Source organism: Lampetra planeri, chromosome 11, assembly GCF_965212315.1.
Source record: "Lampetra planeri chromosome 11, kcLamPlan1.2.h2, whole genome shotgun sequence".
Classification (NCBI taxonomy): Eukaryota; Metazoa; Chordata; class Hyperoartia; order Petromyzontiformes; family Petromyzontidae; genus Lampetra; species Lampetra planeri.
Genome location: NC_136117.1, coordinates 10,741,443 through 10,755,268, shown reverse-complemented (window position 1 = coordinate 10,755,268; position 13,826 = coordinate 10,741,443). Strand labels below are relative to the sequence as shown.

Genomic DNA, 13,826 nt, shown 5'->3' with positions numbered 1-13,826 from the left:
TTTAATGTTTCATTTGCATTCTCATTTTTTTTTTACCTAGCTCGGAGGAACCTTTTCGCCCCATGTGTATGATTTTCATGACTTGTAAATGCTTCATTATTACACACACAATTCAATGCCCCATTTGATACATTTATTGAAAGCATCGCCACGTACCTCCTATACACATTGCTACGTACCTACTATAAACATTGCTGAAGCTTCACACTGTCGAGTGTACAATTTACCAGAACAAAAGCAGGACTCTTTATGCCGGAGGAAAAATGTCCAGTCAGCGTGAGAGTTCTCTACCCGGATCCAGTGAAATCGAACCAGAGTTCAAGCAGCACTGCACAAAATCCAGCTTCATCTAACACTGCACAGATTTTTCAAAAGGGCAATAACAAATTTGTCCATTGCACTGGCGTGCATGTCGACTGTGGATATTTTGTATGAATGTGAATATCTGAGTGGGACATTATTGCACGTGCACAACACTTTGGTCAATCCACTGCTGGATGAGGGCTTCCCCACGCTGCTTAGGTCGTAGGGGTCAATTGACCGCACTTGCCGCTGCTCAGTGTGGGTCAGCGAAGACGTGGGAGCATAGAAGCATTATACAACAATGGATTTTGCTGCACTGCCCTCTGCTGACGACCACATAGCACGGCCCCACATTCGCCTATGACAAACTGGCATGTGTAACGGTTGCCCATACAAATCACTATTATTATCCATGCTCAACCATGGATCTTTCCAGGTTGTTGTTGCTCTGGCGAATGGGAGATCGATTCGGTCGCCGTGTAATATCATCCGGCGTGATTTCTCACTTAACAGATTGGGGCGTGTGAAGGCTGCCATCTTCCAGGTGATTTGGTCACAAGTATGAGGCTCAACTAAAAACCACTGACTGCGTATGCCTCTGTGGAAGCAGCTGTTCCGCAGGCAGCATATGCAGTGGATGTATGGTGGGGGGAGCTATGCCAGCATTCCACTGCCCTGGACGGCCCTCACCGTCGTCGCTTGGCCCCAAGGCTGCTCTGTGTCTTGTAGAAGTGAGTGGAGACGATCTGGCAGTGCACGGTGCCCAGCAGCAGCATGAGCCACACGGGGCACAGCACCTCCGTCCACGGCACGTCATGCTCGCTGGGTCCGCTCACGTACAGCACGACGGCCAGAGCTGCGCACGTGCGCACGCCATGCACACAGGCGGTACAATCAACACTGGCCACTGTGGCGGAAACGTCACCCACACTACCAATGGACTGTGTGCCTGCCGCCGAAAATACACATGAAGAGGTGGCTGAGCATATGTGCGTATGTATGTAGAACTTTTTTCGCACTGTACGTAGCCAACCATGCTTATCGGAGGAGCAGCAGGGGAAGGACTATAATTTAAACACAAACATTTGTTATAAACAAATTAGTTTTCAATCTATATTTAAAAGTGCACAGCTCCAGTGGCTTCCTAATACCGGAAAGGAAGAGCGTTCCAGATGGCTGCAAGAAGCGCATCTGAAAACGTGCAATGTGGTGGCCATCTTTGTTTGACGGCCAGTGAAAAGCCGCTGCTGCCTGCATGACCGGAGTTCGCGTGATGATTTATGCTCCTTGACGAGATTCAGGATGGTTCATGTGTGGCAAGCACTTTGTGTGTAATGGGTGGCTAAGGGGGCAGAGGGCTGAGCTGAGCTGCCACCGATGAGATCATGGGTTCAAATGTGGGCAGTATGGCTGTGATTCAACTGAGCTTTCTAGTGTAGTGGAGTGTAGCCAGTTCATGGTCTCAGTCTAGTCACAAATGACCGCAAAACAATTAGCATCAGATCAAACTTGGATCTGCACTTAATTTGGCTGAATTTCAGCTCTGAGAATTAAAACAACATCCATTTTATTGCTGTGTGGCAAAAAAATTCCTCTCAGTGGTAGAACAAGTAAGAAAGAGTTGCCCCCTAATGTGTGCAACACAGGTCACTGAAAGCCCAAGTTGTGAAATTTGCTTCTATGGAGTATTATCTATCACCCCGTGATGCACTGATGTGTGAGAGTCTTGAATGTATTGTTGGTCTCGTGACACTGATAGTGCAATCGGGTTAACATTTGTGCAGAAGACTTTTTTGATTAAATTTTTCTAAACTTAGGTTTTCAAAATGACTCATCCATACACAAACTCTGCAAGAGCCAGTATTTAACCCTCTCCCGTTCCTGATAATATACGTATACGTCATCGGAATGGTACCAGAATATAAAATAAAATAACTTTATCGGTACCGAGGCTCCCACAAGGCCATGTGAGAGGGCGTGTGGCAGTTTGGCCCCAGCGATCATAGAGTGCGGTCGTGTCATTACAGTTCTCTGCGGTGAGTACAATGTCTTTAAAAACAATGGCGCTACACCTCTCGAAATAAAATGTATGCTGAACCCCCCTGCAACTTCCAGTCATCTCGGAATAAGAAAGGGTTAAACGTGCTTTTCTCAGAAGCCACACAAGGTGTAGGCACGTACGCAGCGAGCACACGCAAACAGCACCACAACCAACAGCTTCGGTCACTAATCAAGACGGAAACAATCTCTGCCAACGTTTTACGACGAATCAAGGCGAGCAGCAGCGTTGAGCTCTTCCCTGCGACATCCCCACCCCCCCCCAGGCATCCCCGCCCCGTCGTACCCTGCAGCACGTAGAGCCCCAGCAGCCACAGGTAGATGCCCGCGGAGGTGACCTGGATCCACCAGCGCGAGAAGAAGGGGAAGAGCAGCACGCGCACGATGCCCTTGCGAGTGATGGCCGTCCAAGCGCTCTCCGGCTTGGCTTTCGCAAACGTGGAGCCTGCACGCACGTGGGGCTAAATCAGGACCCGGGCGGTGCAGCAACTCGACTCGCCCACTCACTTCCTGCAGCGAAGAGAATTACAAAGTACTGTGCTTTTCACAATGCCATATGAAAGAAGAAGAAGATTGGTTCAATTCCGACCCTGACGGCTGGAAATTAGGATTTTGCCTGTTTTCCCCGTGGTCGCGTGGATTTTTCTCCGGGTCCTCCGCTTTTCCCCTCCGCATTAAGAAACATGCGTTTAGAGTATTTGGCGGCTGGAAATTTCCACGTGATAAGCCACACGATTTAGCTATCATTTGTGGCCAGGTCGCTTCTGAAAAAGAGCTATAGAGCTCAGTGGGCCTTGCCTGGTAAAATAAAAAAAAATAGTTTAGTTTTAGTTTAGTATCTCACCACGCTGGTCACTGCCGGTTAGTGGAGGGGTAACTAAGGCATGGTTCAGATATCACTTGTCAACATCTTAGCTGTGGTTGGGATTCAAACTCAAGGCAATGGAATTACAGCGCAATGTGTTCATCACTAGTGCTACTGCTCCCTCAGTTAATCATGCATTGTTCACGTGATCATTATTACAACTACTATTGCGGGTTTGGTGACCTGTCAAAAGTCGATGGATAGACATTTACACCATTGGAACCTCATTTGCCAGTAAAAAATATAATAGTTTTTTTACCCTTCTATCTGGCAACAAAACTGACACCTTTTTTTACAAGGAGTCATGTTTGCATAGACCACAATACCTGCAGTCATAATGCAAACAAAAAACACAACTCTGATAATGTGCACTGTCCTTGAAGTTGATTGGTCCACACCCGAGACAGCTTTCCTTAGAGCCTAGTCTCACATGGGTTGGACCAGATGACGCCAAAAGGCGCCATGTGAGACTAGGCTCTAAGGAAAGCTGTCTCGGGTGTGGACCAATCAACTTCAAGGACAGTGCATACATTATCAGAGTTGTGTTTTTTGTTTTCATTATGACTGCAGGTATTGTGGTCTATGCAAACATGACTCCTTGTAAAAAAGGTGTCAGTTTTGTTGCCAGATAGAAGGGTAAAAAACCAATTATCAATGGATAGACTCCGTTTTTTAATATCAAGGTTTATTTAAAAGCGTCAACCACATGGAAGTGCATTGATAATTCGTGCAAGTGAATTATTTCTCACCAAAACCGGTTTGGCAGTGTTTATCATTCCGAAGTCGAACCAAATGTAAAGCATTATAGAATACATTATGCAGATACTGAGTTGTTCATTGTTTTCCTGCACAACACATACTCACCAACTGAGAAAAACAAAACCTTATCTGGGCATCACGCTACAATTATTTTACCAGCAGTGCAAACTTATATAATGCTCTACGATAGTTGTTTTTTTATGTTTAAAGCAAATATGTAACGATAAACACGACTGCCTTTAACTATGACACTCCACCAATTAAATATAAATTTTGAGATCTGCCATTTGTTCTTCAATATGACATAGATATATGTGTGGCATCGAGGTTAAAACTACGAACATTTAAAATTAACTCCACAATGAGAGTGAAACAAAAAAAAAATTCCTGAAGCAGGAAAGCCGAGAAAAGCCTCAAGGCAATTTTTTCTTTTCCAGTGGGTCCGGCACTGGGATGTTTGGCCCATTTCTTTAAACAGTTTTTGCATATGTGGTAGGAAACCGGAGCACCCAGAGAAAAGGGACGGATATAAAGGGTGGATACTCAAAAGGTCTCTACAGACCGGGTCACTAACAGAAGCCTGAATGTGCTCATGAGACCAATGAGGTCAAAACCAGTCCACAGTTTGTTTAAACAAATTATGTTGGGTGATGTTGGCCTGGTAACAGTCCCATGGACTAAAATCCAATGTATTTGCATGCTGACACACAGCACGGAGGTTTCCTTATATAGGCATTACCCATAATGCTCCACAACAATGCATAATGAGGCTGGCCCTTGCTGTACTTGCGCAAACGCGCGTGGCTAAATACCAGAGTGAACTTACGTCAAGGAAACTAATGCTGTGTTTAACTATTATTCTTGGGGTTTTTCGGTAAAGTCACGTAGGTAAAAAATTCAAAATTAAATTAATAAAAGTAAAATAAAAATAAAATAAAAATCACGACGTTTCGGAGGCAACACAACCCTCCGTCTTCAGGTGGAACCGTCACAGCATGCTCGCTGTATCAAGTAAATTAGAAATTCCAAGAGATCCGACCCCGTATATATACTGGTTGAGGGGGGAGGAGCCAGGGCAGGCCCCTGGATAGGAGTTTTTTTTTGTTTAACTGTCCAACAGGGAAGGCCCCTACAGCTCTCGCATTCACCCCTCAACCCAATGACGCGTGGAGCCCGCGGACAAACGGTACCTCTGACCAGATCGACGTCGATCAGGTCCGGCTTGACGTGCCCACTCTTCTTAGGCTTGTTTCGGAGGCCCTGCACATCGAGATGGAAACGCAATCACAGCTTGGGGCATCCGCGCAGCGTCAGACGCACGCTTCATGCACTGCGTAGTGGTGTACAGCTTGCGAAAAAAACACAGCGACCCCAAAATTACGTGCAGCTACGCCACCACCTGCCATTGCAATGTACAATGAGGGCTCAAATAAAATGTTGACATTAATGATAAGGATATATCTCAGAGGAAGTTTTTAAAATGAAAAAATAAGAATAGGTTTAACCCTTTACGGTAATAAAACAGGTGTTAAACATGTTCAAATACCAAATAGAAACCTTTAGCAAGGAATCATGTTTGTACATCTTAACACCTATTTTATTGCCAGAAAGAGTAAAACCTATTCTTATTTTTTCATACTTTGATACTGGCAACAAAAGTTCCCAGGAAGTTTTTAGTTTACTTTAAAATACAGTGGATGTTCAACTTGACATTTGTAAATACGTTTTGCCTAATTGTACTATGTACTTGATAGTTATGGGCTGAGTTTGTATTGAAGTCAAAATGTTTTTATTAAGGCTTCAAAACATATAATTTTAGTTATATTGAGTAAATAACGTAATAACATTTGAGCCTCAGTAGCATCGAAAAATACTGCTGGCATTTAGACGATGAAAATAAGTCAAACATTTTTCCCCCACTACAATTCAGCTTCAAAGAGTGGCGCCAAATTAAACTAAGCACGTGCCGCCTTGCACGCATCACAAGAGTCACCCAATGAACACAATGCCGTAGCGTCGTACAATTAGTACGCGGTTACGCATGCAAGAAGAAGCCACCAGCGAATGACGTTTACGAGGGCGGCCGGAGACGGGTCTACGATACACAACTTGAAGGCTCACAGTGCCCTCGGTACCCAGCGGCAATGTTCACAATGCCACGCAGTCGTTGCCCCCCCCCCATCAATAAAGTAATAGGGGATGCCCCCTCCACCCACCCCCCTCTGCGATTGGGTCTCAAGGTTAACGAGCCCAGACTCTGCCTCTGGGAGAGCGGCCAACCTCAGTGTGGGGTGCGAGCGAGTTTGGCGTGGAGGTGGGTGGGAGATCTTTCCAGGGCAGCCCTCTCGTCAGATGCGGCCAAAAATGCCTTCATGTGGAGGGGACGGAGGAGGGCACTCGATCACCTTCATTAACCGCACACCGGCCACGCATGGTTGCGTGTTTGGAAAAGGCCGCTTGGCTCGTTTGGCTAATTAAGGCAGGATTTGGTTCCTACGCATAATATTATACCTCCTAAGTATAGTGTGTCTCCGGGTATGTCTACACAGACCACTGCATATGCGTAATGCGGTACGTGCAACGTGTACTGTGTAAGCAACAAATGTAATTTTGACACCGCTATAAAACCTATACATGCAGCAGTGCGGATCAACATTTGCTATACCCAATCTGGGTTGTCTTTCCGTAACAGTGCTGTGTTCAGTTCTGGAGTAATGGTGGATGTTAAATAACACTCATGTTCACATATTAAGCACACTGAATGCTGCAATGAATACTGATCTTACTCCAAAAGAAAACACATATTTGGCTCTTCACAGACTCGTGTTTTACCAATCAGCTGACAAGGCGCAGTGCCCATGCATGTTCTCGTTGATGAATAAAGGATGGGTGAGAGAGGTAAATGAAAACCATGCCATTTCTTTCAGTCACAAATTAAAAACCAAATTACAACATGAAAGGGTTATCACATGTGTCAGATTAGTTTGCTGGTTTAAAACAAATGTAGCAGCCTGAGGTTGTGCTTAGAAACAATTGGCTAATTGGCACACACAGTCACACGCTACAATACTCACCAATCTAACAAACTGTATGAAACAAAAAGGAATAAGAATAATGTGAACTAAGCAAGTAAAGGCACAGATACGCAAGAAATAAAAATGTAAATGTTACTCAGCACAGGCAACAAGTGGATAAAAAGAAACACACAGGAGGAATTGTACACAAAGCACGAGCATTTTCTTGTTCAATCAATGCAGCACTCGCTATTACAAAACTTCAAGTAAAAAATGCAGTCTATTACAAAGAGTTATTTGGAGACGGAGTATAAATGGACAATTTATACTGCGCAGGCTGCTCAAACGCAGACTGCATTTACATGTTGCAATGCTTACACTTGGACGACAGCAGCACTACAAGCCACTGAAATGCGGTCGTACCATGATGGGCCAGAGCAGAATTCAGCACCACTGGCGGAGGATAATGTTTAGTGATAGCAGTTTCTATACATGGTAAAGAAAAGTCGATTATGTGATTACATGCTTTTTAAAAAGGAAGTTATTGCATAATTAGTTTTTTATTGTCCATTTAAAAATGTTCGTACAATTCAAGCGTTATCATCTCTGATGATGCCAATAACTAAAATATTAGATCCGAGTCCATTGACTACAGTGGACATGACATTTTTTTTACTTTGCTCAAGCGCACTCAACACCTGGGCCAGTATCGGTCTTGCATGTGCTCGGCAATAATGTTAAAGGTCATCGTTGTTGAGCTTGCTTGCGAGAGCAAGCTTCTCCAGGGAGAGGTTCGGGGCGGGGTGGGGGCATTCTGTGCAACGTAAACACAGCACCATCATTTCAAAACTGGCCCAGCGAGATCGCCCCAAACTGCATCAAGCAGTTGGCTTCAGTGTCGGCAACTTCTCTTCCACGATCTGCACTGTCACCGTGCGCGTGGCATGGCGGGGGCATGCGCGATGAGAAACGAGGCATTTTCCAAGACTATTATGCGACCACTGCCTCTGACCACATGTGGCCCTTCCCTCCCGCCGGGAGGCATTAACCGCCATGAGCAATACGGGCTGCACAGCTCTAGAAATATGGGTTATGGCACCCGTGCTGTGCACAAGTGTCAGGCAACACTGGATGATTGTGCTTGAAAGTCGTGTAGTCGCTTGTCTGGTGTGTTAGTGTACATATACGGTTACATTAAAAATGTACGTGCTGATAGGCACACAAACCAATGCCCTCGTTTTGTTTGGATGACAGCTCGCAAGGACGTCAAAAGGACATTCTGTGCAATCAACAAACGGGTGTACAATGCATCCATTGATTCCGTACCTTGATTTCTCTTTGCTCTACAGATTTTTCCCATATTTGCTGGTCGTAGGCACCAATCTAGACAACACAACGCGCGATTGTTACGTTTATTCCGTTCGTGTGGACAGAAAATTATACTCGAGGGCAAAAAATGAAATTTAACACATGCACAGAGCCTTATTGTTATACGAGGAAAATGAACAAAGCACGTGGAAGTTTCCATGTCAATAACGGAGTTACGTTTAAAGCTTGATCTTAATTATTTATGAGTTTTTGTATTAACCAACCAGGTGGCTCAACTGTACAGCGAGCAGCTCGCAATCAGAGGGTTGATAGTTCACAAACCTTACTGGGGATTAACTCAGCCCATCATCCATCTGGGGTCAACAATATGAATACCATTTTGTTTTTGGAAACTCAACAAAACTTTGTCCGATGGAAAGACTCGCCCTCACCACAGGAATGTCGAATTTCCACCACTGTCTGAGGACTGTACAAATGCAGACGACCACCACCTTAAAGCTCATTCGAGCAGAAAACCACCGACTAATTTTGACTATTGACCCGGGATGAGTTATTTACATAACACCATGCAGTCATTGTTGTCTCAAAATGAGACTTCCTAGAGCTTACATTACCATTTGCTTTTCCCTTTCAAATTACATTTTATTATTTTCTAATCACATTTTCTGAGGGTGTATAAAATGTCTAGTGTACATTTATCCCGGTCTAATGGCGAGGTGAGACCAACAGCAAATCACTTGGGATATCTGTGCAAGTGTGGGATCAGAATAAAAAATCCTTATTTATCCTGGAGAAATCCGATGAGCTATGAAGCTTTTATTCACAGATGAATAGAGGGCGGTTCAGTCGAGACAACATGTCAATGTTCTTCTTGGTTCTTTCTGTAAAGTCACGTAGAATGGAAATAATAAAATAATAAAAATAAAACATAATAAAATAATAAAAATAAAACATTATAAAGTAATTCTCACGACGTCTGTCTTCCCGACAGACCTGTTCTTCACCTGAGGACGGCTGCTTGCGTTGTGGCCGAAACGTCATGGGAATTACTTAATGATGTTTTATTTTTATTATTTTATTATTTCCATTCTACGTGACTTTACCGAAAAAACCAAGAAGATGAATCCCTGCAGTCACGAGAGCTTTAAATCGAAACATGTCAATGCTTTTACTGAAGAAGTTCAGGACAAACAAGCAATTTACGGATAACTCCGCAAGGAGATAAATCCGAACGTTAAAGTTTGAAAGACAATCCCCACTGTACTTCTCAAGTGACATTCCACAATGGAGGGCCAAGATGATGGTTTTACGCTCTTCTTCCCTGCAATCTCACTCCGGCGAGTATCGGTACCACGGGGAAGGTCAGGATAAAGGCACCTTCACAAGGGAAATCACGAAGGGGCCAGCAGACCGTTAATTATTCATGGATGTGTCACTGTATTGAATGTCCAAGCGTCTATGAACTGCCTTCCAATGCCTCTTACGAGTCAGCCAAGGATGTGACAATGGGACGCCCTGTTCACTCCACTGAAGGGCTTGGCACACCGCAACTACGTTCCATGGAAATTTGTGGAAGTGTTAAAAAATATTCAACATTCTGCCAAAGGCAATTATCATGTGTTGTGCGTGGCTGTTAATTTCTGTAATTTAGCCTTCTCTGTAAAACTGCTATGGTTCGAACAATAAACACATCACTCTTTAATGGTCTTCATTGCATTAAAAGAAACATTCATTTCATTAAAAGCATGCTGCACATTTCATTTGCAAAAAGGTTTTCTGTACCTGCTGGGTATGCTAGTGTAACATTAAACAATGCATTAACATCCACAGTATAAATAAGTGTTATTTGCTGCAAAAAGCCATTCCAATTAAGTTATACAGCAATTACTGCTTTGAATGTGGCTGGTGTTTTCAGTCAGGTCTGGAGTAAAAAGTCGTGGGTTAAATAAAAATTAAAATAAAGACAGGCTGCACTTCGCATTTCAAGTGCCCCGAGAATATATCCTGTTACCTCTGACGACAACATTCCATTTAGTTTAACACGTAGGCTTTCGTGACCAATATCATCCATAACAGGTTTTTTTCGGGTTAGATCGCGTACATATATAAATGTGCCGTTAAACCCGCCACCACCCGATATAGCCAATTAGTAAGGTTTGTCACGTAAACAGAACACGTCATTTCCTTGTCTTAGCATTTCCGAGTATCTGCTCGGCATTACCCATTCATCTCAAGGTTAGACAGCTCATCTGAATGCCTCTGCAGAAATGCGACCAGGTAAGACGTAGGGGCTGGACGAAAATCGCGATGCACCGTCACGTACACGTGAAACGCATCACAGGACCTCTGTGAAAGGAGGGTGTCACGTAGGGACATTGGCAGCCTCGACCGTGCTGCACTAGTAAATGATATGCGGAGTAGGTGTTTCTCTTCGAAGGGTTCAATAATTGATGGTCTCGTTAAGGGTATTTGCATTTCCACTTCCGATGCATAATAACATCTCTACAAAATTACATGTAATCCAGGTGCTCTGTGCCCGGTTGGCAGAACTTCTTTCGCGTCGTACGTAGCCAACCGCGCTAAACGGAGGCGCAAGCTAGCTGTGTGTTCCACAGTGCCACGTGGCTCACGTCAGCAGAACTGATCGGTGAGTTTCTAAAGAAAATAAACATTAATCTGCGAGGCAAGCATGTTCTTACAAAGAATTTGGCTGGCGAGGCCCAAGCCTGTTTGAGCATGTCGTGCGTAGAACTAACATCCAATCACGCAAATTCTTGTACTTACTTACAAATACATTTCACAAGAAATACACTGTGTGAAATTATACTGAAACAATATTCAACATATGCTGCTGGCAATAATCTAATACAAATACATTCGTGAATTTAGACTAAGAGTGCCTCGTTTTTTATGTGAAGTCCATTGTAACTCCAGATGCCCAAAACTATGACAGGAAATGTTTTAGAAATCATTAGGCAGGAAAAGGAAATTTACTGAGTTACACGCAACATATCTGGGGTGCCAAGGTGGTGAGATGTTAACTACCTCGCCTGGTATACAGGAGGTCCTGGGTTCGATCCCTGACCCTGACGCTTGCTGTATATTTGGAGTTTGCGTCTCTCTCCATGGCGAGATATTAACTACCTCGCCTGGTATACAGGAGGTTGTGGGTTCGGTCCCTGACCCTGACGCTTGCTGTATATTTGGAGTTTGCGTCTCTCTCCATGGCGAGATATTAACTACCTCGCCTGGTATACAGGAGGTCGTGGATTCGATCCCAACTCTGACACCTGTACATGTGGAGTTTGCATGTTCTCCTCATGGTCGAGTGGATTGTTCTCCCGGTCCTCCGTTTTTTTTAGAAACATGCATTTAGAGTATTTGGCTAATATAAACTTCCACGTGATAAGCCACTTTGTTGAGCTATCATTTGTGGCAGCCAGGTCGCTTCTGAAAAAGAGCTACATAGCTCAGTGGGCCTTACCTAGTAAAATAAAATAAAAAGTTGATAGTTTTTGACATTTCAGGAGGCCATAAAGTTTCTACCCAACCACAAACTCAGTGTTTAGAAATCATTACACAAACTGAGAAACGGCACTAAAATCGACCGCTGGCAATTTATAAAAAGTGCCATAGCACAAAAAATGACCACTCCCTCACGCAGAGATATACTTAGCATCGCTGGAGGAACTACTGAGCGTACATTCTTTATTTACAAGACAAAGCATTTCTATATAAAGCTCAACAAAAAACACCACCCACCAACAACAGTACCTCAAGAACACCTTCAGTGTCAACATCAGACAGTGGAAAATACATAACAAGAGGATAACTTCCGCGCAACACACTGCGTATAGAACAATAATGAAAAAGTCATATCCATAGCCGACGTGCAGCACTTTCAAAAACGTGTCCCTTAGATTACCGTGCTGGCTTCTCAGATTTCTGTATGCCGAGACCCCAATCTATTCAACTGGGAAACTCGTCCACGTGTGTATGTACGTTGAACTTCTTTAACACCGTACATAGCCAACTGTGTGAGCGTATCAAGCTGTTGACTGTTGTAGCGCTGAGCAAGCGGGGGTGGTGGTATCACACCACAACCATCCTAACCTTGAGATCTTAACGATATGTGTGCGAGTAATTCTGACAACTCATGGGACTCAAACGTTACTCTATAGCGGTGATTAAACTCACATCTTCCCTCTTAAATTATGCATTATTACTACAATCGGTGGACTTTATATGAAGAATCCAACCCTTGCATCATTTAACACATGGATGAGAGAACATGCGCAGGTTAGTGACATCTCTTAAGAAAAGTATGCTTGGTCAGGACACGCCAATGCAAGGGATGATGACCGATGGTTCAATAATAATGATGGGGAGGTGACGGCCACTGAATGGAACGTGTCAGCAGAGAAGATGTCCACAAAAAAAAAGAGATGGAGCGATTAAATCAGCCCACGTGCAGAAGCGAGGTAGATTATTACATCGGAGGACCGTGAGAGCTGGTGGCGGCTAGGGGAGATCTTCTTCCAGCAGTGGACCGATCGTGACTGACAACATTCTTTTCGATTTAAAGCTTTCGTGACTGCAGGGATTCATCTTCTTGGTTCTTTCGTTAAAGTCACGTAGAAGGGAAATAATACAATAAGAAAAATATTTTATATTATTCTATTATTTTATTCTATTTTATTATGTTTTATTTTTATTATTGTATTATTTCCCTTCTACGTGACTTTACCGAAAGAACCAAGAAGATGACGACATTCTGTTTGACAATTGCAGGATCACCGCGCCACAAATCAAATGCAATTGTACAACCGTTGGCATTCGCCGCTCACCAACGTGCGTCCTCCTGCCCGTGGGTAGCAAGTTAACGGAGAGGGGCGCGGGTGACGCTCGGAGGATGCGAGTTCGCTCACCTTTTTCTGATACCAAGCAATGGCGTCTGCAGCCCTTGCTGCCATCTGAAGAAGCCCCCAGTCAGAACTGCCGCATTTTACACTGCGGGCACAGCGAGGGCTTGCAGAGTCAACATCCAAAACGTCCTCGCAGACCCATCCACGCACTCGTGCGTACATGCACACTTATTAAGGAGAATATAACACGTAGAAATATACCATTCACATATAGTTGTGCATTAAATGTATACAGTATGTACATTTACCATTTTATAGCGCCGCCTACTATTCATACAAGATATATTACGGAAAACTTAGCAATTGCGTAACGAATATAGCGCATAGGCATTATGGACTGTATTTGATAACATATCGCATTAGTGTGCAGCGTGGCTCAATGCAATTACAGTAGTATTTATGAGTTATGTACGTCGCATTACTGCATTACTTCAATGCCTGAAGCATACGCACATTACGTATGGCTCTGGCAGCAGCAGCAGCAGAGATGACACATGTACACACAAGAAAACTCACGCAGAAGACCAGGCGCTGTGCGCTACGCATGGAGTGGCATTCGAGTCGGCGCGTGTC

The 13,826-nt window shown here is 44.0% G+C and overlaps 1 protein-coding gene across 6 annotated transcripts in view; it reads right to left on the bottom strand.

Moving 5' to 3' along the window:
- The window catches only part of PHTF2 (putative homeodomain transcription factor 2), a 40,485-nt gene that overhangs the window by 18,778 nt on the left and 7,881 nt on the right, over nucleotides 1-13,826 (bottom strand). For 5 of the 6 annotated variants that reach the window (XM_078598823.1, XM_078598824.1, XM_078598821.1 and 2 more), the window contains exons 3-7: nucleotides 13,257-13,338; nucleotides 8,326-8,382; nucleotides 5,176-5,245; nucleotides 2,648-2,806; nucleotides 994-1,159 (exon numbers count right to left, since the gene is read on the bottom strand). In XM_078598823.1, coding sequence (XP_078454949.1) covers nucleotides 994-1,159; nucleotides 2,648-2,806; nucleotides 5,176-5,245; nucleotides 8,326-8,382; nucleotides 13,257-13,301 — 497 coding nt within the window. In that variant the 5' untranslated portion in view covers nucleotides 13,302-13,338. Of the gene's footprint in view, nucleotides 1-993; nucleotides 1,160-2,647; nucleotides 2,807-5,175; nucleotides 5,246-8,325; nucleotides 8,383-13,256; nucleotides 13,339-13,769; nucleotides 13,814-13,826 lie in introns of those variants that run through there. The other variant, XM_078598819.1, reaches the window with a different exon arrangement.